The 21156-nt window shown below is 49.2% G+C and overlaps 11 protein-coding genes across 11 annotated transcripts; 9 read left to right on the forward strand and 2 right to left on the reverse strand.

Moving 5' to 3' along the window:
* Positions 1 to 531: 531 nt before the first annotated feature.
* Positions 532 to 2138, forward strand: N7489_008503 (uncharacterized protein; the record flags this gene model as incomplete). The annotated part of the gene is made up of 5 exons (XM_056714253.1): positions 532 to 678; positions 736 to 1453; positions 1511 to 1559; positions 1671 to 1860; positions 1929 to 2138. Coding segments are annotated over 5 exons (1314 nt in total), but the record flags the coding sequence as incomplete, so codon positions are not given.
* A 136-nt stretch (positions 2139 to 2274) lies between these two features.
* Positions 2275 to 3350, reverse strand: N7489_008504 (uncharacterized protein; the record flags this gene model as incomplete). The annotated part of the gene is made up of 3 exons (XM_056714254.1): positions 2275 to 2817; positions 2898 to 3193; positions 3245 to 3350. The coding sequence occupies 3 exons, from the start codon at positions 3348 to 3350 to the stop codon at positions 2275 to 2277; spliced, it is 945 nt and encodes a 314-aa protein (XP_056561876.1).
* Positions 3351 to 3700: 350 nt separating this feature from the next.
* N7489_008505 (cupin domain-containing protein) lies at positions 3701 to 4805 on the forward strand (the record flags this gene model as incomplete). Its single annotated transcript, XM_056714255.1, has 2 exons — positions 3701 to 4003; positions 4053 to 4805. The coding sequence occupies 2 exons, from the start codon at positions 3701 to 3703 to the stop codon at positions 4803 to 4805; spliced, it is 1056 nt and encodes a 351-aa protein (XP_056561877.1).
* A 2979-nt stretch (positions 4806 to 7784) lies between these two features.
* Positions 7785 to 8642, forward strand: N7489_008506 (uncharacterized protein; the record flags this gene model as incomplete). Its single annotated transcript, XM_056714256.1, has 2 exons — positions 7785 to 7973; positions 8118 to 8642. The coding sequence occupies 2 exons, from the start codon at positions 7785 to 7787 to the stop codon at positions 8640 to 8642; spliced, it is 714 nt and encodes a 237-aa protein (XP_056561878.1).
* A 777-nt stretch (positions 8643 to 9419) lies between these two features.
* On the forward strand, positions 9420 to 10631 carry N7489_008507 (uncharacterized protein; the record flags this gene model as incomplete). The annotated part of the gene is made up of 1 exon (XM_056714257.1): positions 9420 to 10631. The coding sequence occupies one exon, from the start codon at positions 9420 to 9422 to the stop codon at positions 10629 to 10631; it is 1212 nt and encodes a 403-aa protein (XP_056561879.1).
* Positions 10632 to 11683: 1052 nt separating this feature from the next.
* N7489_008508 (slipin family protein) lies at positions 11684 to 12816 on the forward strand (the record flags this gene model as incomplete). The annotated part of the gene is made up of 3 exons (XM_056714258.1): positions 11684 to 11852; positions 11908 to 12025; positions 12090 to 12816. 3 exons carry the CDS (start codon positions 11684 to 11686, stop codon positions 12814 to 12816), a joined length of 1014 nt encoding a protein of 337 aa, XP_056561880.1.
* Positions 12817 to 13649: 833 nt separating this feature from the next.
* N7489_008509 (uncharacterized protein) lies at positions 13650 to 14285 on the forward strand (the record flags this gene model as incomplete). Its single annotated transcript, XM_056714259.1, has 1 exon — positions 13650 to 14285. The coding sequence occupies one exon, from the start codon at positions 13650 to 13652 to the stop codon at positions 14283 to 14285; it is 636 nt and encodes a 211-aa protein (XP_056561881.1).
* A 1512-nt stretch (positions 14286 to 15797) lies between these two features.
* N7489_008510 (uncharacterized protein) lies at positions 15798 to 16766 on the forward strand (the record flags this gene model as incomplete). Its single annotated transcript, XM_056714260.1, has 1 exon — positions 15798 to 16766. One exon carries the CDS (start codon positions 15798 to 15800, stop codon positions 16764 to 16766), a length of 969 nt encoding a protein of 322 aa, XP_056561882.1.
* A 735-nt stretch (positions 16767 to 17501) lies between these two features.
* N7489_008511 (uncharacterized protein) lies at positions 17502 to 18176 on the forward strand (the record flags this gene model as incomplete). The annotated part of the gene is made up of 1 exon (XM_056714261.1): positions 17502 to 18176. One exon carries the CDS (start codon positions 17502 to 17504, stop codon positions 18174 to 18176), a length of 675 nt encoding a protein of 224 aa, XP_056561883.1.
* A 2-nt stretch (positions 18177 to 18178) lies between these two features.
* N7489_008512 (uncharacterized protein) lies at positions 18179 to 18841 on the forward strand (the record flags this gene model as incomplete). Its single annotated transcript, XM_056714262.1, has 1 exon — positions 18179 to 18841. The coding sequence occupies one exon, from the start codon at positions 18179 to 18181 to the stop codon at positions 18839 to 18841; it is 663 nt and encodes a 220-aa protein (XP_056561884.1).
* A 910-nt stretch (positions 18842 to 19751) lies between these two features.
* Positions 19752 to 20009, reverse strand: N7489_008513 (SNF2-like protein; the record flags this gene model as incomplete). The annotated part of the gene is made up of 1 exon (XM_056714263.1): positions 19752 to 20009. The coding sequence occupies one exon, from the start codon at positions 20007 to 20009 to the stop codon at positions 19752 to 19754; it is 258 nt and encodes an 85-aa protein (XP_056561885.1).
* Between the last annotated feature and the right edge of the window lie 1147 nt (positions 20010 to 21156).

The raw sequence follows: 21156 nt of genomic DNA on the forward strand, positions 1-21156 counted from the left end.
GCAGCTATGTAGCCTGCAGAATATGAAGCTTAATAAGTGCTGTATCAAAGCTGCACGGGAAATCTGGGGTTTGTCCCTACAGCGGGTGGAGTTGGTTGCAGTCCTCAGGGATGGTCCTTCAGTGCGGGGAACGGATCTGTGGCACGTGCACTAAAGGTCTACCCCAGTCTTAGTCTTTGATCTTTGTACATGCCCGTTTGCATTGCTTCAGATGGTTTAAGCTTCATCTCCCGTTAAGCTGTCCGGCTGCAAGTCCTTGATGGAAGCACCGGAAAATCCGGGAAATCTAGATCATGCGCCTGCGTCTCGGCTTTTCCGACTGCCCTGGCCTAGACACTGTCCTTTGAGAAGGACATTATAGCCGCCCTCGAAATATGTTTCTGTGATAAAGGTCCAAGGCCTCACATTGTTTGCTGCTTTTCAAATTCTTCATTCTGATTCTCGATCTCTTTGTGCTACGGCCGCCATCGCAATGGTTAGTTAACTGCTGCTCTAGTCGAGTTCCCTTTCTGACTAACCTCATGTTGGTAGCCTCACTCTACAGAGCCTCGGAAGGCATCCATTCAATTAAATGTTGTGGTTGTTGGGGCAGGCCTTGCAGGTCTGGCTGCAGCGGTGTCAATCTCCCTCTCTGGTCACCAGGTGACGGTAATTGAGTCGGCCAAAGAACTCCTCGAGGTTAGCCACCAGTCCCCCGCGGATTAGTCTTTAATACTTACCTTCACCCTTCCAAAGGTCGGCGCAGGGTTGCAAGTGACTCCCAATTGCACTCGCATCCTCCAGAGGTGGGGGCTCCCTGACAGACTATGGCTCAGTGCCGCCGAGCCTAGCGCTCTGACCGTGCATCGATACTCTGGTAAGGTGCTTGCTAGAGAGGAAAGCTTCGATAAGAAGATCCGTAGCCAGTACGGTGCTCCATTCATTGATCTACATCGCGTTGATTTGCAGCTCTCGCTATATGAGAAAGCCAGAGAGCTAGGCGTTGAATTCAAGTTTGGGGAGAAGGTTGTTAGTGTCGACTTCAACTTGCCCAGCGTGACGACCGAGTCTGGATTCACAATGAGGGGAGACCTCATAGTCGGAGCGGATGGATTATGGTCACGGTGCCGCTTGAACCTTCTTGGAACTGACGATATGCCTCGACCGACTGGGGATCTGGCGTATCGAGTGGTGTTGGACCTGAATCAGCTTGATGACCCCGAGCTTAAGTCTTGGGTCAGCAACCCGACCGTGCACTTTCGGATCGGACCTGGGGCACATGCTGTGGGCTATTCTTTGCGCGGTGGGACGATGTATAATATCGTTTTACTTGTCCCCGATGATCTTCCGCATGGAGTGAGTCGACAGTCTGGATCTGTCGAAGAAATGCAGGCACTTTTCAAGGATTGGGATCCCATTCTTGGAAGATTCCTGAGCGTAGTCGATAAGGTTGACAAGTGGAAATTGATGCATAGTCTGTTCGCACCTTCCTTTCTTGATATCAGAGGCTAACAAGTCGTGCTCGTGTTAGGGGAGGAACTTTCTTCTTGGGTTAACGAGAAGTCCAACTTTGTTTTCGTGTAAGACCAATCTTGCCTACCTACCTACCTACCTGCCTACCTACCTTAGGTACCTAGGTAGGCACTCAGCTCCTGATGATCTAATCCTTCTAACCCACCTGGGCATACTAGCGGAGATTCCTGTCACCCAATGCTACCGTATCTAGCCCAGGGCGCCAACTCCGCTGTCGAGGATGGTGCCGTTTTAGGCCTGATATTGGGCCACTTGAGATCGAAAGACCAGTTACCGAAAGCTTTGGAGATGTACGAAGACTTGCGCAAGTCCCGAGGTGACGCCATCGTCAAGGAAACTTTCAAGCAGGTAACCATTGGCCACTGAGCCCTGGCATATAACCATGGAAACACGTTTACTAACCAGGCGTATGATAGCGAGACTCCTTTCACATGGCAGATGGCCCAGATCAGGAAGCGCGAGACAAAGTCTTCCTATCGCAGCTCGGCAAATCGCCGCTTCAAGGGCCCTTCCCTAGCAAATGGACTTGCCCTCAAGTTCAGCCGTGGCTTTATGGCTATGATGCTTTTGATATAGTGGAGAAGGCGGTTCTGAAGGATCCATTCATATTGGATAGTATGCTATAGAGCTTAGCGCGGTATTTTGCCGTATGAAATTGGGCATGGTGCTTCTAGAAGTGGACATACTGTGCTCTGTTGCTTTTGGTTACTGAAACACTGCTAGTTGAAATTCCTCTCTGAATATGACGTATTTATAGTAGATTTATATCAACGATTCTAAAAAGTCAAACCCCAGACGCTGCAGCTCCCACGTTTGAGATCCAACCTGCATCTTAGCAGCGAATGTGTGATCCTCCCCCGGAATCTCTCTCATATCACAGTGAACACCATGATCTTTCAATCTTCGGAACAGCTCTCTACTCAAACCAATGGGTACCTTCGAATCCTCTATTCCATGCGCGATGAAAGTTGGCGGAAAGCAGGAGCTGATATTGCGAACAGGATCGACCATATCCCAGTCCTTCGACGGGAAGATGGCTTCTAAAATCGTACCATTCGCAAGTTGCGTCAAGGCATATGCTTGTCGTGGGTCATTAAAGTCAGGCGGACCAGTCGACTGGCCTTCGAGAGAGACGCCCCCAGTAATGGGAACCGGATGTTCTTCAAAGACTTTGTTCATAAAGGACTCTGTTAGTCCCGCAGGAACCTTGAGATGAGGTAGTTTTGTTGTCCAGAATCTGTCTGAGAAGTTGCACGGCCCGTACATGTCATATATACCAGCTACTGGCCGAGGGATTCCGAATCCCTTCAGAAACGGATACTGTTAGCTATCGGTTCGGGAGCTTCTGGCGCATGGTTCTTGCTCTATCAAGTTCGGTAACTTACCAAGCAAAGGGCTAGAGTGCCGCCTGAGGACGTGCCAAAGGCAAAGACGTGATCGGTGTCTGGGATGACAGTCGACTGGCCAGTGTCGTTGATACCCCGTTCCAGTCCACCATCGTACACCCAAGCCAAGAGGTCGCGACAATCCTGAATAGGTCCGTTTAAGAGGTCCACCTGTGGACACAGGCGATGGTTGGGGGCTAGAACAATCCATCCTCGGCTGAGGCAATCTTGTACTTGGTCTTTGTTGACCATCTTGGATGAGCCGAGCATGAACGCGCCGCCATGGATATTGATCACTGCCCGGTGTCAGTATGCCCATATGTATTTTGAGATGGTCGCAGACGTACAAACTGGACTTTTGGCATTTTGCGATGAGGGCAAATAAACATCTACATCAATCTGCTGTTCATCTACATGCTTATAGGTGGCCTGGAAGCATCTTGGACTGCTCATGGTGAAATCTGTCGTGAAGGATGATGAGGGCACGAGCTGCGAGTTTCATTCCGATCCCTGCTATTGCGTGGCCCGAAGACCCCGGCTAAACTGGGGCTAAACTCTCGGAGATTCCGGTCCAGCAGTGACAAGAATTCGGCTTTTCCGACCCACACATGACGAAGCCACCCCACAGAGTACCTGCCAGACCCCGCGGATAAAACATTTCCCCACACTCTGGGACAAGATGGATAAAGAAGCAGAAAAGCCCGTGCTGCAGGTCCAGCAGGTTACATGAGTTTCTAGCTGATCTTGGCCCCTTCAAACTGAAAAAAACACGGCTTCTCACGTTATCAATATCCCCCTGCAAAATGATCGTTCCTGTTCACTCCATTCCTCCAGAGGGAAGGACGAGCTACATAATTGATCAGCTTGAGGGAGAACGCATTACCATCCCAGGAAGCAAAGGCGTGTTCAGAATATTGGCTTCATCCAAACAGACCAACGGCGGAATTGCCGTATTCTCCAGCGGTGCAGTCCTATCCGATGCCCCGGGCTTCCACTGGCACGAGGAGGCCCACGATGTCTTTCTTGTGACCAAGGGGTCTCTCAAGTTATGGAATGGCGACAAATGCAGAATTATGGGTCCTGGTGACTTTGCCTACGTTCCTCCGGTGAGTGTACTCTATGAACCAAAAGACTCAGACGGCTTACAAGTAGCAGGGGGTTATACACAATCCTGCTTTACTCGGGCCGCATACCGAGACTATGGGCTTAGTGGCACCGGGTGACTGGATCGACTTTTTTCGATACGTCGGCGAGACGTATAAGGGCATCATCGTCCCCGAAAATGATGATCGCAATCTCGGCGCCATGCTAGGAGAGAAGATGATGGTGGCCAAGGACCGCTTCGACGTCCATTTTAAGCGCGATTACCAGCCACCGGAAGTCGCAGACTGGATGGATTCGGAGAAAGTACTGCCAGGCCCGGGAGAGCCGTACTTCCTTCGCGCAAACACAGGACCGAGGTGGCTTCTGGGCGGTGTTATGTCCCGACCGTTTATACTCTCATCGCAATGCAGCGGCAAGTTCTCCATCGCCAGTATTGAATCGTCCAAGATGTACAAGCCTGCACCCTTGGATCGCTGGTTGAGCTTTCCCACGGTGGACCACTGCTTCTGCGTTCAAGAAGGCCTTTTGCGTGTCAAACTCAAATCAAGCGGCGATTCATGGAATGAAGTCCGCGAGGGCCAAACGCTTGTAATCACGGCCGGTGACGCCTTTTTATTAGACTTTGCTAGTCGATACGTAAGAATCTGGTCCTTCACCAACGGTCGTGGAATCGAAGAGGTGGTGCAGAATGCTGGGACACAGATTTCTGAATATGTGTTGCCAGACAGTGCTGTCTCTTGGGAGGAAGAGAAGCTCTCAAACGTATGCCGAGAGTTGGGTCTGAAGACCCAACAGTTGTTTTGAGAGGTCTGTTGTTTCCTCTTTTAGTCCCAGATCTTGTAGACAGCTCTTTCCCTCATCACACAATTCCAGTGTCTTTCACATGGGAAGGCAGTCAGCTATACCATTGCCAGTTTGAGAACGTACCGCCGAGATAACGTACTCCATGCCATTAGTCCGTCATATGTTTTCAGCACAAGACAGATTCCAAATCCGGTATCAGATAGATTCTTTGCGGTGGCAGCGATATACGTCAGCCTACGTAATAAGGGTCAAACATTATCATATAAAGTCGGTGTTTCTATCACCTTAAAGAAAGGAAAAGTATCTATTTCGTAAAGTCTAAAGTTCCCCAGCCTTCCTAAACACCACTATAAAGTTCACTATCTCCGCCGTCCTTGGTCTAGCTGCCTCCGCTGAAGGAAGGTAGTTTTAATAGGGTGTTCATTTTCACTATAGACGGTAGTTCCCGCGTCGTGGCGCGCCTACCCTTCACATCAGGTGGCCCCGCAAAATTGCCACGGCTTCTAAAGTGGCGACGATCTAATACTGTGTGTGAAACAACCATCTACAAGGGTCCAGCTCTTACGCTAATTATTTGTGCCACGGAGTATAAAGAAACACCAGCATTCCGATACCTAAAATTCTTAACTAAAGTGACAACGCGGTGAATATCGTCGGAAGCGAATATATCATCATATAACATGCGACTAGCATTCCGCTACAGCAAAAATAGCCCTATATATCGGGTGATCAGAAAGTCGCATGCATAGACGCTATTTACGAAAAGCTTAGGGAGATAGTTAATCTCAACTTTTCGGCCTGTAGAAGCATATACTTTTCGATCACACCATTGGGCTCTTCCTCTACGCTACCGCCAGACAGCGACTTCTGCCTCGGACCCCACTGTGGAATAAGGTATTAGGCTTGTGGCGACCCTAGGTACTACCAACATACAGCTCCCAATCATGGTCCATATGAGTTCGCTTTAACCTTCATTCCTGGAATTAAGGTCTAAGTCTTAGAAATACAGGGTCGACGATAGGTGTATATTCCGATAGCCTTGTCAAGACAGGTCTTTCAAGGATACCACCGAGGGACTCTCAGCTCCCAATCGACCAATCTATCAAGGCTCGATTCAGGAGCATTTAGTTCTTCTAGGAAGTGGTCGTGCGGTGCTAAATGCAATGTCCGCGGATAATCGGGTCCGTGATATAGCTGTGCCGGCCTTGTTTTATCCCGACCTACACAAAAGGAACATATTTGTTTCGCTGATGATCCTTCGGTCACAACCGGTTTTATTGATTGGTAGTCATCTAGTATAGAACCGGCGTTCTGGTATGTAGATGAGGTTCCGGACTTCGCCACCTATATAGCCTTCTCTATAGGTGCTGAAGGGGTAGATAACAGCGAGCTATGCACAAAAACCTACGAAGTCTGTACCCGGTTTCTCACTCCAAAGCTCGCATTCCCTAGGTCGATGGATGAACGCATATTCCGACTCTTTCAGTACTGCTACAGAACGTGGAAAGATGGCGCCGCTGCTTTCCGGCACGAGCTTATTTAAACATCCTAAGACTGGGAAGCACTCGGATTGCCCGGTTCGTGTCCATTTGTCTTACCGACACTAGAAGAGATGTCTCTGCACCGAAAGGAGTATAAACGTTTTGAGGCAGCCCAGGATCTGAAGCGTAATTTCTCAAGCTTGCTTGACACTATATCTGATGGATGAGTTCCTCTAGATGACTGGGAAGCGACAAAAGCAGGAAACAAAGCAATGTTCAATGGAACGTTGGAAGCTGTACTGACAGATAATGATCCGGATGACGATGAGCCTATTAGGGATGAAAAAGACGTGCGACATATTTGGCCCTTCGATCTGTCGGAGTAATTAGTGGTTTTTCGTGAATTCAAATCTTCCATTGTTTGCGACTTCGCGTTAGCTACTCCGTAGAGTCAACCGAATCCGACGGCAGAATCTATGGTATAGCCACTAACCGGCCCCACATTTCTTTTTTATAAAAAGTACCCACTTATTTGAAACGGATCACCTAAATGACATTTCTTTCTATAGATTTAATTCAACTAGCATTTACACCACCATCACGTAGTAAATTAATAAATACCAAAATAGATATAGATAGATTAATCAATTTATTACTACGGAGTAGAGGCTCTTAGATGTTTCCTTCGAGAGAACCCCAGAATTGGCCCCCCGAAAGGAAGAGGTGGCTAGCTCGTATGCACGGGCTCCGCCGGCTTGGTCTTTCCCATTTTGCCCTAGGGCAACGCATGATTACAAAAATCTTCTGGAGTTGAGGCAGTCTCCTTTAACTGCTATTTTAAGTACTTTTGAAGGGCATTGGCTCAATTACCTTAGATTACATGCAGTGTAGTTTCATGAGTATTTGTGCCCCGGTACAGAGGACTTCCACCATTGACCGATCTTCCTATCCACCTGCGTATTCCTACAATATACTAGTATAAACCGGGTTTTAGCTGACGGGGACTAGAAAAGACTTGGCGGGGACGAGGGAAAAATCTTACATAATTTCTAGTCCCCGTCAACACTAGGGAGTCCCCGCCAAGTCTTTTCTACGTCTGCTGAGACCCCGTATAAACCCTGCAGCGCGGCTCAATGCGCGTAGCTTACCTAACTAGTCATGGCAACATGGCCGGGTGCCAAGTACTGCACGGTGTTGGGTGCCTGGGTGTCTAGGGAACCCATGGCGCAGAACCTCCTTTCTCTCTTCCTCTCTCCTCTCTCTCCCGTCTGTCCTTTTGCTTAGGAATCCAGTACATTGTGTCTTCATACTGAATCTCCATTGTACCTTGATTTCATGATACGGCGGCGAAGTAACTAAGCCGTTTAAACCTTTACGGGTCGCTTTGTCTGTTCTCAAACGTCCCTTTGCATCCTCTTATCATATGTAACGATGTCAGCGTCACCAAGCTTCATAGACATGATTCTGTTTCTTTGTCTCGCCATCGTTCCATTGTCAAATGGCGCGGAGTGTTACTTTCCAGATGGAAGCCGCGTTCCCAATGGCGAATACACTCCATGCCAAAACGGCACTCTATTCAGCATGTGCTGTAGGACAGGCGGTATGGTACCAGATACGTGCCAGCCTAGCGGCCTATGCTATAACAGGTGTGATCATCAACACCGCACAGGATGCGAGAATGACCCTGGTACCTTTTGGCGGGAGGCCTGTACAGATCAGGCCTGGCAGAGTCCGTTCTGTTTGCAGAATGTGTGCACGGATCCGTCTGTGAGTGCTTGAGGTCTCCCTATGGATCGCGCTGCAAGGAAGCAATGGGTTCTAACTGGATTAGATGAACGGCAGGGCCAACTATAGTGTGCCCATCACGCAATGTAGTCGGGATTCTAAATGGTGCTGCGGTGCCATAGACTCGCAGGAATGCTGCGATACAGACACGAGGTTTGAGTTGGCGACAAAATTGGGGCAGTCCCCGAGTTCATCGCCCGCGACGGCGACCATATCTGGTACATCCACTAGTTCCGACCAAAGACCTGCTGAAACGTCAACGGATCAGTCGCCCTTATCAGTCGGTGATGGTGGAGTTGACCAGGGACTTGGGCAGGGAGCGAAGATCGGTCTTGGCGTTGGCATTGGGCTGGGGATACCTGTTGTCTGCGGTATTGCCGCGGCTATATTTTTGCGCTGGCGGAGAAAACGGTCCCCTCGTGTGGTGGGTCTACATCGAGGAGAGGGGAATTTTGCAAAGCCAGAAATTGGAGGCACACCAGTCGCTGAACTGGATAACCGCGCCCTAGCAAGAGAGTTAGAAGGAACAGTGGTCATGGCGGAAATGGGCACGGAGGAGCCGAAAAAATAGAGGAAGCTAAAAAGGGAGCTTTGAGAAGTGTGTCCCATGTGATCTGCCCGGGACCCACACAGTGTATATGGGATCCCTGAACGCGAGGAAGCTACCTTTGTTTTGCTTCCTCGCGCTACGTATTGTATCTGTAGCCGACTTTAGCTTTCTTTAATATTAAAGTTCATATGGAAGAGGCTGTCTGGGAGCTTCCAGATGAGTGTTTTTTTGAGTAATGTATGGAGTAGTTACGATCAAATGGGGATAAGCTTGCGCCACTCAGTGAAACATGGTGTGTATTCCTTAGCCGGGTTTTCCGAACATAACCAGACTAGGACATTTAGGTCGTCAGTGTGTGAGACGGGCAACGTTACCAAGTTTCTGGGCGCTGACGAGCTAGGTACCCATGTCTATGAAGCATAATTCACGGACAACCATAGCAACAAACATACCCTGCTTCCATACTCACAAGGGTCGTTTGAATAACCTCTAGCAAATGTCGGATTTTCCGACTACCTTCCTCTTGGCCGGAAATTAGTTTGGCCAATGGTTCTGCAGTAGTCCTGAAGATCTGCAAGACTCCAGCGAATCATCCCGGGCGTGGCTGTTGATCGTCCATAATGCAGAGAAACTATTCGGCATACGTTGAACCGAAGTGGAAGAACAAACGGCAGGAAAAGACGGCAGAGATTCAAGGTCGGATATCCACCATTTATAACAAGGACAATGTTCCCGTCTTTCTATAAAACGAGTCAGAAAAGGTTTCCGGGGAAGACTGGGTAACTCTCAACCAAGACCATGCATCTCTCATCTCCTGCCTCGATTCTGCTCCTAAGTGCTCTTTTCCAAACAGCCACCAGCACACCTACCTCCTTCCACCTCTCCCCCAACAATAACAAAAGCCATGATTATATCAACTGGCGCACCTTCCACGGTCGTGGCGTGAATCTTGGCGGCTGGCTGCAACAAGAATCAACCATCGACACAAACTGGTGGAGGACCTACTCCGGCGGCGCAAGCGATGAATGGAACCTCTGCGCCCAGCTGGGCTCAAAGTGCGGTCCCGTCCTCGAACACCGCTATAAAACCTTCATCACGACACGGGACATCGACACCCTCGCCAGCTCGGGGGTAACCGTCCTCCGAATCCCGACATCGTATGCCGCATGGGTGCGCGTTCCCGGATCGCAACTGTACTCTGGAAAGCAAAAAGAACATATCCACCGCATTGCGACGTACGCGATTGAAAAGTATGACATGCACATCATCCTCGATATCCACTCTCTACCTGGCGGTATAAATGGCCTTGATATCGGCGAGGCGGTCGGTCATTGGGGCTGGTATAACAACCACACAGCTCTGAAGTACTCGCTCGACGCTGTGGACTCGGCGCTACACTTTATCCAGTTCTCTTCGGGCCATCCGCAGTCCTACACGCTTTCGCCGATCAACGAGCCAGTGGATAATAGGGACTTCTCGACGTTTGGAACGCCGGCGGCACTCTCCGAGGCTGGAGCTAGTTGGGTCTTGAAGTATCTTCATGCTGTTATCGACCGGACGAAGAAGGTTAACCCTCGTATCCCTGTTATGTGTCAGGGAAGCTTTAAGCCTGAGACGTACTGGAGTCCGCATTTTGATGCTGGCGCGAATATTGTGTTTGATGAACATCATTACTATTTCCAGTATGCTAACTCGACTTCGGCGAATTTGCCGGAATTCCTTTGCCAGGATGCAAAGAAAAGTGCTGGCGATGGGAAGTTCCCTACCTTTGTTGGCGAATGGGCCATTGAAGCCTCAGACAATGACCTTGGGTTGCGAGGACAGAATCTTCAGGCGGGGATTTCGGCGTTTGGACAGTTTACCAGGGGCAGTTCGTATTGGACTGCGAAGTTTTCGAGTAACGCTACCATCAAGGGAGAGGGCGTGAAGGGGAATTATTGGAATTATGAGGAGTTTGTTAGGATGGGGTATTTGGATGGGCAGGTTGAGGTGCCGAACTATTGTCAGTAAAAGATAATGGCGAGGCATGAATCTACATAGACATAGCAACCATTTCTGCTCGACTTCAATAAAGCAAGACCTGATGAATATAAGAGTAGAAATAAGATAACTATAAAACGAAAAAGAAAATGCCAAGGCAAAAAAGAAATAGTGCATCATCCGTGAATCGAACACGGGCCTCGTCGATGGCAACGACGAATTCTACCACTAGACCAATGATGCTAGCTGATGTGATGGACCTCCTTATTGAACCTCAAGAGCACAACTCCTATCGTGTACAGTATAACACACAAAAAGTCCCACAACCCGAAACCCGAGCCTAGCACTGCCCTGATTCGGAGAGAGTTTTCTAGGCACTGCCTCCAAGGTCTTGGGGTCAAAAGTACATGGGGCGGCCATCTATTGGTTCTCCGAGCTTCCAATATCGGTATATGCGTATTCGCTCTCGTTCTCAAGATCCTTCCAGGGTTCTGATAGCTCATGTGATTGACACAAGAGCTTTCCGTGGCATTGTCACTGTGGAATTTGCCTTGCGCCCTGGAGCTCCATCTGCAGAACCCGAGCTCTGCACGTGCGAAAGACGTGATGACGCCGAGACGCGCCCGATCGGAATGTGGCATATTCGCGATGACACAACATTCGTGGAATGGGAATAGAATATTTACTTGACATCTACTCCGGACTCCAATATACATGTGATTTCCACACACTTGCGGTTATAGCCACTACCACCTATTGCCTTGATGCATATCAACCATTCCGGAGAGTTACCGCAACCAGCCATGACGATCCCAGCGGCTATTCGGCCCCTCGATCTGCATGGACCAGCGCCCGACCGGCGACTCAGCCTTGGGATCACAGGGAGGCTTAGAACTATCCAATGATATCTCACCGTGTTGACATCAAAGAGGTGGTTCCACTGCGGAGAAGTGCAGCTGTTTACCTTCTGTCACATTTAAAACCAGTGACTCCCCCCTTCTTCTTCCCTTCCGTATCCTTCCATATCAAATCCCCGGCTTTGAACATCCAAATACCATCAAAACAACCAGAATACTTCGACCATGTCCGACAACGGCGCAAGCACCAGCAAGGCTCCCGCCACCGATCGTGCACCAGATCGCGCTTTGATCGATGTCCAGCCATTTCGCATGAGCGATCTCCAACCGAAATATGCCCACCAGATAGACAGACCTGCGGATTCAGATGCCACTGGGTGGTATGCCAGTCTAAGTGAGTTGCGCTGATCCCCATACGAGCTGCGACTCTCATCCTAACCATCATTTAGTCCACAGCCTGGGTGAATGTATCGGATTCTTTGGAGCTATCCCCTGCTGCTTCTGCTGTCCCAACCCCTTCAAGCCCGTCGACCAAGGTGAGGTCGGTTTGATCTCGCGATTCGGACGGTTAGTGACTCCTTCTCGGTCGTGCCATTCATCGAATACCACTCACTGACAATGCCCATTCTAGCTTCGAGCGTTCGGTCGATCCTGGTCTGGTTAAGATCAACCCCCTGAGCGAACACATCACCACGGTCGATGTCAAGATCCAAATCGTCGAGGTGCCCCGTCAGGTCTGTATGACTAAGGACAACGTCACCCTGAACCTGACCTCCGTCATCTACTACCAAGTGGTCTCTCCCCACAAGACCGCCTTCGGTATCTCGAACGTGAGACAAGCTCTGATCGAGCGCACCCAGACAACCCTGCGCCATGTTATCGGCGCGCGGGTGCTGCAAGACGTGATCGAGCGCCGCGAGGAGATCGCCCAGTCGACCTCGGAGATCATCGAGGAGGTGGCATCCGGGTGGGGAGTGAAGGTCGAGTCGATGTTGATCAAGGACATAATCTTCAGCAACGACCTACAAGACTCGCTCTCGATGGCGGCGCAGTCGAAGCGTATCGGAGAAAGCAAGGTCATTGCCGCGCGCGCCGAAGTCGAGTCCGCCAAGTTGATGCGCCAGGCTGCCGATATCCTGTCTTCTGCTCCAGCTATGCAGATCCGCTACCTCGAAGCGATGCAGGCCATGGCCAAGACTGCCAATAGCAAGGTCATCTTCCTGCCTGCCCCCGGCCAGACCGTGCAGTCGCAGCTTAATGCTGCTGACAACTTTGGCGAAGGCCCTAGCAAGTACGGCGCTACGGATAACACCGGGCTCCAGCACGCTGTGAACGCCCGCGTTGTTGAAGACATCTAGGTGTCGTCTTGATGCTTTGCCTGTGTCGTCTTCTTCCCCTTACTTAATTGGTCGATTTCTTGCATGAAGATATGATCCTTCCCCCTTTGTGATTTACCTTGCCCCATCCCGGGAAGTGGATCGTTTGGACTTGTTCCTCAACAGCTCATTCGCCTGCGCACCCGGGATTTTACTGTTCTGTATGATGGTTGGACGTGATTGGATCCGTGACGATACCCACCTTCTTTTGCTGGTTGCTGCTATTATCGCAACGTCTTAATGTCTCTATGACTGCTTTAGTCCTACTTGTTTAGTGTAATGCAATGCAATCCTCACTATGTTGCTCCTTCCTATCTGTCCCTGATATATCTAGGCGTATCAGCAAAGACATCTGACAGCGGATGCGGAGATATTCGCGAAAACCCACTTGGGAAGCCCAATAATGTCACATTGGGTTTGTTATTCTTGTTAGGTTCATTGTAATAAAGGGCATCACGCCAGCCTCCCATCAACACCCAACGTCTGATCGCGTATCACCAGCAGTCTTTTCTAGGGTGGTCAGCTTCTTCTTCTTCTTCTTATCTTGTAGGTTAGCTATACACTATCAGAATGTACTCAGAGTATACAGATAGTCCTTTGTGCTGGTATAGTTGGGAGAGCAATAAAGAGGTAGTGCAGAAGTGTCTAGGGTTGGGTTTTCATTCTTTCCTGCTTAATCACAAATAAGAGCATGAGGACCATAGTTGAGGTTCGAGAAATGCGGGGCGATTAGATCACCCGCTTTGTCGGCCGTTTCGACATCCAATACATCCCGTGTCGCACCCTTTCGGCTCAATGTAGCCCACTCAGCAACCATGCGTTCACAGAGTGCTTTGAATATAGATCCTTCTGATATTGACACCAGAAGGGAGATCAGTTGTTCAAAGTCTTCAACGATATATGAAGTACAGCTGGCTGGGAAGACGTATGCTATGAAGCTTGTAAGTACAATCTCGGCTTCCAAGGACCACGCTCACATATCAGTTCCAGACAACGGCGACCAAGGGTACACAAAAAAAGGCCGGGATCTAAACCGGTTTCGCTGCGAATTAAATGCCTATCACAATCTCCGCAAATTCGGTGTGTGCGATCGTGGCTTTGTTCCGGCTTTCCACGGCTACATCGATCGAATCGATCCGTCCGCTTTCTTCCCACCGCTTAAACATTTCGTCGGCGATGAGTTCCATCCGAGGGCGATCCTACTTGAGTATCTACCAGACGAAGAAAGACTAAATTGTGTGAATTATTCTGAAGATCTCTTTCGCAACGTGGTTGATGGTATAGAAGACATCCATCGTGCCTTTATCCACCACCATGATATCTACCCCAAGAATATGCTTGCTGTGGCTGGTGACAGGATTGTATGGATTGACTTCGATGTTGCGACAACTTTCAGCAATATAGGTCCCCGTGAGAGGGCATATAGCGAATATGAAACCGAACTTGGTTAAGAATTTCGGAAAGCTTTTGGTTTGGCTATCTCTCTTGCCTTAGGTAACATTAACTAACAATATAACCCCCAGAGCGAGGACCAGACACAGTGCCTTCCCCCTAACACTAAATATTATTGATTTGGTGAACTTAAGGACAAAGCAACTGGCACGATATTGATCACGAGAGGGACATTACACACGTAACCTGGCTTATGCTACCTACTTATTGCACCCACCCCGCTTTCTCACTACACTTCGCTAGCTTGGCCAGAAAATCTTTGGTTTCAGGGACTAAATTTAAGCGCATTGGAATCAACATTGCCTGCTTTTTCCCTGAGAGAAGTAGCCAGAATGCTGAAAATGAATTTGGTCCAGGCTTTTACACTGCGAACACCCTACATTTCGCATTGGGGTATATTCGGACTGGAGGCGCTATTATGGTCTTTAAAGACCCAGACATGCACAGTACCAATCTCTGGGAGCCAGATCTAGAATCTTGGAATGCAGGGGTTGCCAGATGGAAGCATCTCCCATTGGAGATTGCGCAGCAGCAAATCCCAGTGGAGTATGCCAGCGCGGACTTCATCAAGGGGGCAATTTCTAGCTCGGCCCAGACAGGCAAGTGTTGGTTAGGTGGGGTGAGATGCTTGTGTTGCGACGAGATGGCACAGGGGTTTTTGGATCAGTTTTTGGATCAGTTTTTGGATCAGTTTTTGGATCAGTTTTTGGATCAGTTTTTGGATCAGTTTTTGGATCAGTTTTTGGATCAGTTTTTGGATCAGTTTTTGGATCAGTTTTTGGATCAGTAACAAGATCAGTAATAATATATAACGTTACAACAATTGTCGAACATGGAAAAATGCATCTTCAAAAGACCTCAGGAATAATAGACTATCTTGACTTGGGTGGACAGTATGAAGAGCACACTGCGTGGCTTCAATGTTTGGATATGAATTATACGCACCAGAGCATACGTTGGCACACGGAGGAGTGTCGACATAGTTTTCTTGAGGGTCATCCGGAAATTTTCAAACCATGATGATCTGAAGCCTCAGCGAGTTCTCTCAGTCCACCACCCGAGCCGCCTCTCCACCTGCCCCACCAAACCAGGCTGATCGATTAAGAAGCTCTCTGAACGATCTCAGTGGATGACGCAGCAGGACGTTACCGATGGCCTTGGAATTCCGTACGCAGCTGCTAAGTTTCTCATCCAACTAAATCACATGATGCAATGTAATGGACTCGGTAATCCATCTGTAACATATTCCGACAGATAATATTAGGATAGTCATGTGATCCAGGTGGATCGCCGGTTAGGTCAGCCCTATAGAGAGGTAATCCATGGATCATTATTACCTAGGTACCTAGGTAGGTGGGTAGGTAGGTACCGTCTTTGCAATGTACACCTTCGTACACCATCTCCCTCCACGTTGACTGTGCCGGGAATCATTTCGAATCTACCCATTGTTTTGCGCTATTGCCACAGTTGTGACTACCGTGTATCGATTGATTCTGCTTCAGGAAAGCACGATGGCCTCACCGAATCCGAGGGAGGACGCCCCTGTAACACCTGGTCCTCCGAGGTTAACATCTACAACTTCTCCGGTCCAGACTGTTGACCGCTCGATGTCTTCAACAGTAACCCCAGGCACACCTACCGAGTCAGATTTCTGTGTCCCAGATAACACAGAGGAGTTTTGGGCCAAGGACCTACACCAAGCGCAGGAGAAGATAGCTCAGATCCAGGCAACAGTCGATGCGAATGTCAGGATATCCACACACAACCTCCTGATCTCTGATCTCCATCAAGAGGACATCCAACAACTTCTCGAAAAAAAACATAGTGGCTCTAGGGCCACTTTCACCGACGACCAAGTCCTATTCGAAATCATGCCGGGGAACGCCCACGAACAGTTGATCGTGTTCCTACATCCGAACTTTGTCAAGGCAATGGAGGCAGCGAACTGCCCGATGACGAGATCCACGTGGGTAGCCATTGGCGCCACGAGCTCAAAGGGACAGTTTTGCGGAAAGGAGCCCGATTGGGGTGTGAGACCAATCGCACCTGGTGCTTCGGGGGCCACCAACCCTCCCCCGGCAGAAGAACGCTGGCCGTCCCTTGTTGTGGAAGTTGGGACTTCCCAAAGTCATGCATCCCTTCAGAGGGACGCCCGATGGTGGTGGAATAACTCGGGCGGCGCGACGAAACTTATCCTCCTGTTCAAGATTGAAGACACCCCGGGCTTTGCGGTTGAGGTTGAGTTATGGGAAGAGGTGGTGGCCTATGACACCGGCGTGGCAACCCGATCATCGCGGCCTCCGTCTATCTCAACTAACCTACAACGGACACAATCCACTACTGTTGATGCCTCCGGCCAACATTCTGGCATCTCACTTCGCTATTCAACTTTGATGAGGCAGGCCCCGGGCCCAACCCACCCAGAACTCGTTGTCCTCACCCCGGAGATGTTATCTGACATCTGCGCTCCCGCGGTTTGAGTACTTCCTTTCCATAACTCCCCCAGTGTCTTCCTCCGTTCTAGCAGTAGTATATTAGCTAGTCTCACCCAGATAGAGAATTCAACCTTCTTCTTTCTCTCTCTCTCTCTCTCTCCCTCTGTCTGCCAGGTCAGAATATGATTAAAGAATAGATGTAGTTGGAAGGAAGATGAATAAATTCTTCAAGGGTTTATGACCCGTTGGCGAGATATAACAGGGATATGGTCTCCATTGGGCCATATACATACAGTAACCTTGGCTTTTGTGTTGGTCGAGTGGAATAAATGCCGTATTTTATCCTAATAACTTACCATACTGGGTTAGCGCCTGGTAGTACAGTGGCTCGAGGTGCCGCCAACTAAGAGGGCGACGGAACTTAATTATCTATGTAAAAGCCGTAGGTAGGGGTCAGATTCTCTGCTACCACACCCCGTTCAACGAAGCCAGTTCACACATCACCTTCACTCACCTCATCACCTTCACTCACCTCATCACCTTCACTCACCTCATCACCTTCACTCACCACATCACCTTCACTCACCACATCACCTTCACTCACCACATCGCATTCACTCACCAGATCACCTTCACTCACCACATCGCATTCACTCACCAGATCACCTTCACTCACCACATCGCATTCACTCACCACATCACCTTCACTCACCACATCGCATTCACTCACCAGATCACCACATCACCACATCACCTTCACTCGCGCGTCGAAAGTCCATTATGTCGACCAGCGATGACGGCACGAGGATAAACATCCTGGTTCTGGATGATGCAGTTACCCTACAAAACTCAGGGCTGGTGAGCCCTCCTTTGTCTGATGGAACACGTCGCATTCATAAACGACGTTTGTACCGATCTAGCGATGAAGAAGAACGTCATCTTCCGCTGAACCCCGTGTCGATCTCCTCAAGCTCCGATTCCTTTGTCAGTATCCCGGATCATCTCGTCTCTTTGGCCGCGCTCGAGCATCTGGGCTATAACCCGGAAACTGCGACTCGTATCTGGGAGTATTGGACTAACTGGCCACACGGGGAGCCCAAGAGGGAGACTGATAACACTGACAATGGTGTCTTATTTATTGATGTCGTCGAAGGTCATCTTGATAATTCTCCCGATACCTGCGCTGAGAATGATGCTGAATGGTTCCACTACATGAATCTGTATGGGATTAATCGCGAACTTCAGGATGCAATCATGGATCCCAAGTTTCGATCGATCCGTCTATCCAACTCATGCAAGTTCTGGATTCGGGACACCTTTCATTTACGCAACCGAGCCCTCCAGGCGGTACAAGAAGCGTCCCGTGAGCGAGATATGGCTAGTCGGGGGAAGCTTCCCGACCTGGACATGGTAGTTCTGTCGAATCTGGACGGCGTTCAATTTCAAATTCTTTGAGAATGGTCCCTTGGCTATCGCATGAAACCGCTTTGTCAGAAGCTGCAACAACTTCAGCTTCAAGAGCACCGGGCCATACAACCATCTACAAGGGAATTGACCAAGCTCGTATCACGGGATTATTCGACAATAATGGCAATGTAAACTTCGGATGCCTTGTCTCCACACCACCGTGTGATTTCTCCGGAAGACAGGCCGATCCCTACTTCAATATTGACCGAAAAGTGGCCGAACATTATGCTTGCTATATCAAGCGCCGCAGTGAGTGCAGCGGGGTTGTTATTATTCATGCCAGTATCCCGAACTCGGTCATCGAGTCTCTCCCTACACCCGACATCCAAACTATCTATTGGCCCAGCGCAGAATGGAAGTCGCTAATCTTTTATTGTCGACAGGGGAAGAAGCTCCCCTCTGAACTCCGGAAGTACAAAACTGCTAAGCTTGTGATTGGAACCATTTGTGGCAAGCCAAATGCTGTTATTGACAGCCTGCAATCTCCGGATGAAATCACGGGGCAAATGGTTCTGAAGACCAGCGATGGACGCCACGCCGTCCAGTACGTGTTTATAGGGGACGACGGAGAAACTTTGTTAGAGGAGTCGAGCAGCGTGACTGTGTTCCCTTTGACATCACGCCAGTTTGAGGCCTGGCTTGAGCGGGTCTGAGGTCTGAGTTGCTTTCGAGGGAACCAATACTTGTTCCGAAATTGCGTGTATCCATGGATGTATTATTAGATTATTAATTATCCAGTCGATGTGTTCCCTTTGACATCACGACAGTTTGAGGCCTATGATATCGGGACTTTACTTCTATAAAGATAGAAAGCTCGGTTAACTCGTCATATTTTTAAAGCTAGAGACCTACTTATAATTAGGACACTTATATAACGCCTAGGGGAGTGATAGCAATTACTAAATTCAGCCGGAAGAGGAACATTTATTAAAGGAAACTGCTAACTCTGATAGCTATCGGCTGGCTTTATATTAAAAGCCTTCTCTGTTTGAGGTAAGGTCATATCGGAGGGGTTTAGATGTGGGAGGCCATGGGAGAAAGGCTGCTCGATATGCGCAACAACAGGGGCGGGGATTTCGGACTCGGAATGATAAGATTGGGTCATTATCGGGGAAAGCAGATGCGGATTCGACGAGGACTTTAAGGCGCCAACGGACGATTTTAGGACGAGGGTAGAGGAATCGGGACCATGTCACTAGAGCTCCAACCTCGGGGTTGATGCTCTGATACTGTTGACATGTAATGCATGTAGGGTATGCGTTTATCTCTGTGCAGACTGAGCATTTGCCTGGTTTGCCATGTTTGTCATTCTCGGAGGCTATTTATACAGCCTCCTTTCCATAGATTCATATCATACCACTTCTTCTTCTCCATCTTTCACCTCCTGCGTAGCCTCAACAGATACTCGGTCAGGCTGTGCACCTGACAATGGCAATCGCTGTAGATGGATATATCATTAGCGATCTCGATCACCATTTGAGTTGTTTTGAAAGATGTCTTACCTGGTTTAAGTCTTCCTGGCTTGCGACATTGTCTTGTAGCTCTTCACCCGAATATGGTTGGTCAGGTAAGACTGGGTCTAGAGGGAGAGGACGATGCCGTTGTGGCATTGTAGAAACTGGAGTGCAGCTCCTCGGTTATATTGACTGTCCTGTGTTTGTCGGTTGTCTCATCTTCGGCATTCTCTTGTTGCACTTGGCTAGCTTCTGGATGGTTGAGCGTCAGTGAAGCTGGCCTGTTCTCTTTCGTTGAGGCAAAAAGCAACGAAGCGGTTAGTAGGCACTGCTTAGTCTTGCCGAAGCCGTTGCCATCTGCAATCATGGCGCCATGGATGCAGATACCCCGCAGGTTGTCCGCTGCCGCTGATACCCTTTGGCCCGGTGGATCTTTGGGATCAATGCCAGTTGCGGACAAGAGGGCATCAACATCGATAGTGATCTGGCAGCAAGCCAGAGGGAGAGGAGAGAGGGAAGAAGGTTGCATTCTCTCTCTGGGTGAGACTAGCTAATATACTAGCCTAGCAAACATGTCCAGCCTGACAAACAAGGCATAATCAGATGGATCCTGCCCGTTTGTCATAATAGATAGTGCCGAATAGCTTCAGTACCATACCGACCGCGCCGGTGATCTGGTAACCTCCGTTGATGTTAATGTCAGCGAAGTTCTAACGCGGTGATCCTGTGGTGGTGAAATTTATGAAAACCACCCGGTGGAAGAGTAGTCGATCGTAAACGGTGGCAGTGGCGTCCGATGATAGTTCGATTGGATCTCCTGTATACACTCCTACCGGAATGCCTAAGTGAACTTTCCCGGGCCCGACTGCTCTGTGGGTGTGTACTCTTCCCAACAGGTCGAAATAGGAGGTATGTGCAGCTGGGCCTTCCTCCGAGGGCTCGTCGCTCGTCAGCACTGGCACTGGCAGCAGAGGGAGGGGCAATGCTTTCTCTGAGGACGAGTTGTCTTTCCTTTTCCTCTTGGAGGGCGTTCTCTTCGTCGATTTCTCGTCCGATCCATCGTAGCCTGCTTCAAGCTCATCCTCCGAAACCAATTCTCCGGTAACGATGTTCAATTAAGGTCTGTCGGGACACTTCTTCACGAAGAACGACATCTTGCCCGTAAGGTCCTCCTTTCCCGTAGATGAGAAATGGTTGCGATCTTTGTTTCTTAATGAGATGAAAAGAAGCAAGAAGCCAAATTGAGATAAACACTTATGAAGGTGAAGGAGAGATATTGGGATGGATGATGTGATGAAAGTGAGAGCTGGGTGAAGCTTAATCCTCCGTTAAAAATACCCATGCTTGCTTCAATGGTCTCAAACCCCCTCTCTGACTGTCTCTGTTTTCCTCTGCTTGCACCGAGATGACCTCTTTACGATGAAATCTGAATGCATTGTGGATGCAAAGAGATGGATCAAGGTTGCCTGGATTCTCTGGGAAACTGCAGGTGGAAAGTACAGATAATTCCTAAT

The sequence above is a fragment of the Penicillium chrysogenum genome (assembly GCF_028827035.1).
Source record: "Penicillium chrysogenum strain IBT 35668 chromosome Unknown utg000005l_segment0_segment0, whole genome shotgun sequence".
Lineage (NCBI taxonomy): Eukaryota > Fungi > Ascomycota > Eurotiomycetes > Eurotiales > Aspergillaceae > Penicillium > Penicillium chrysogenum.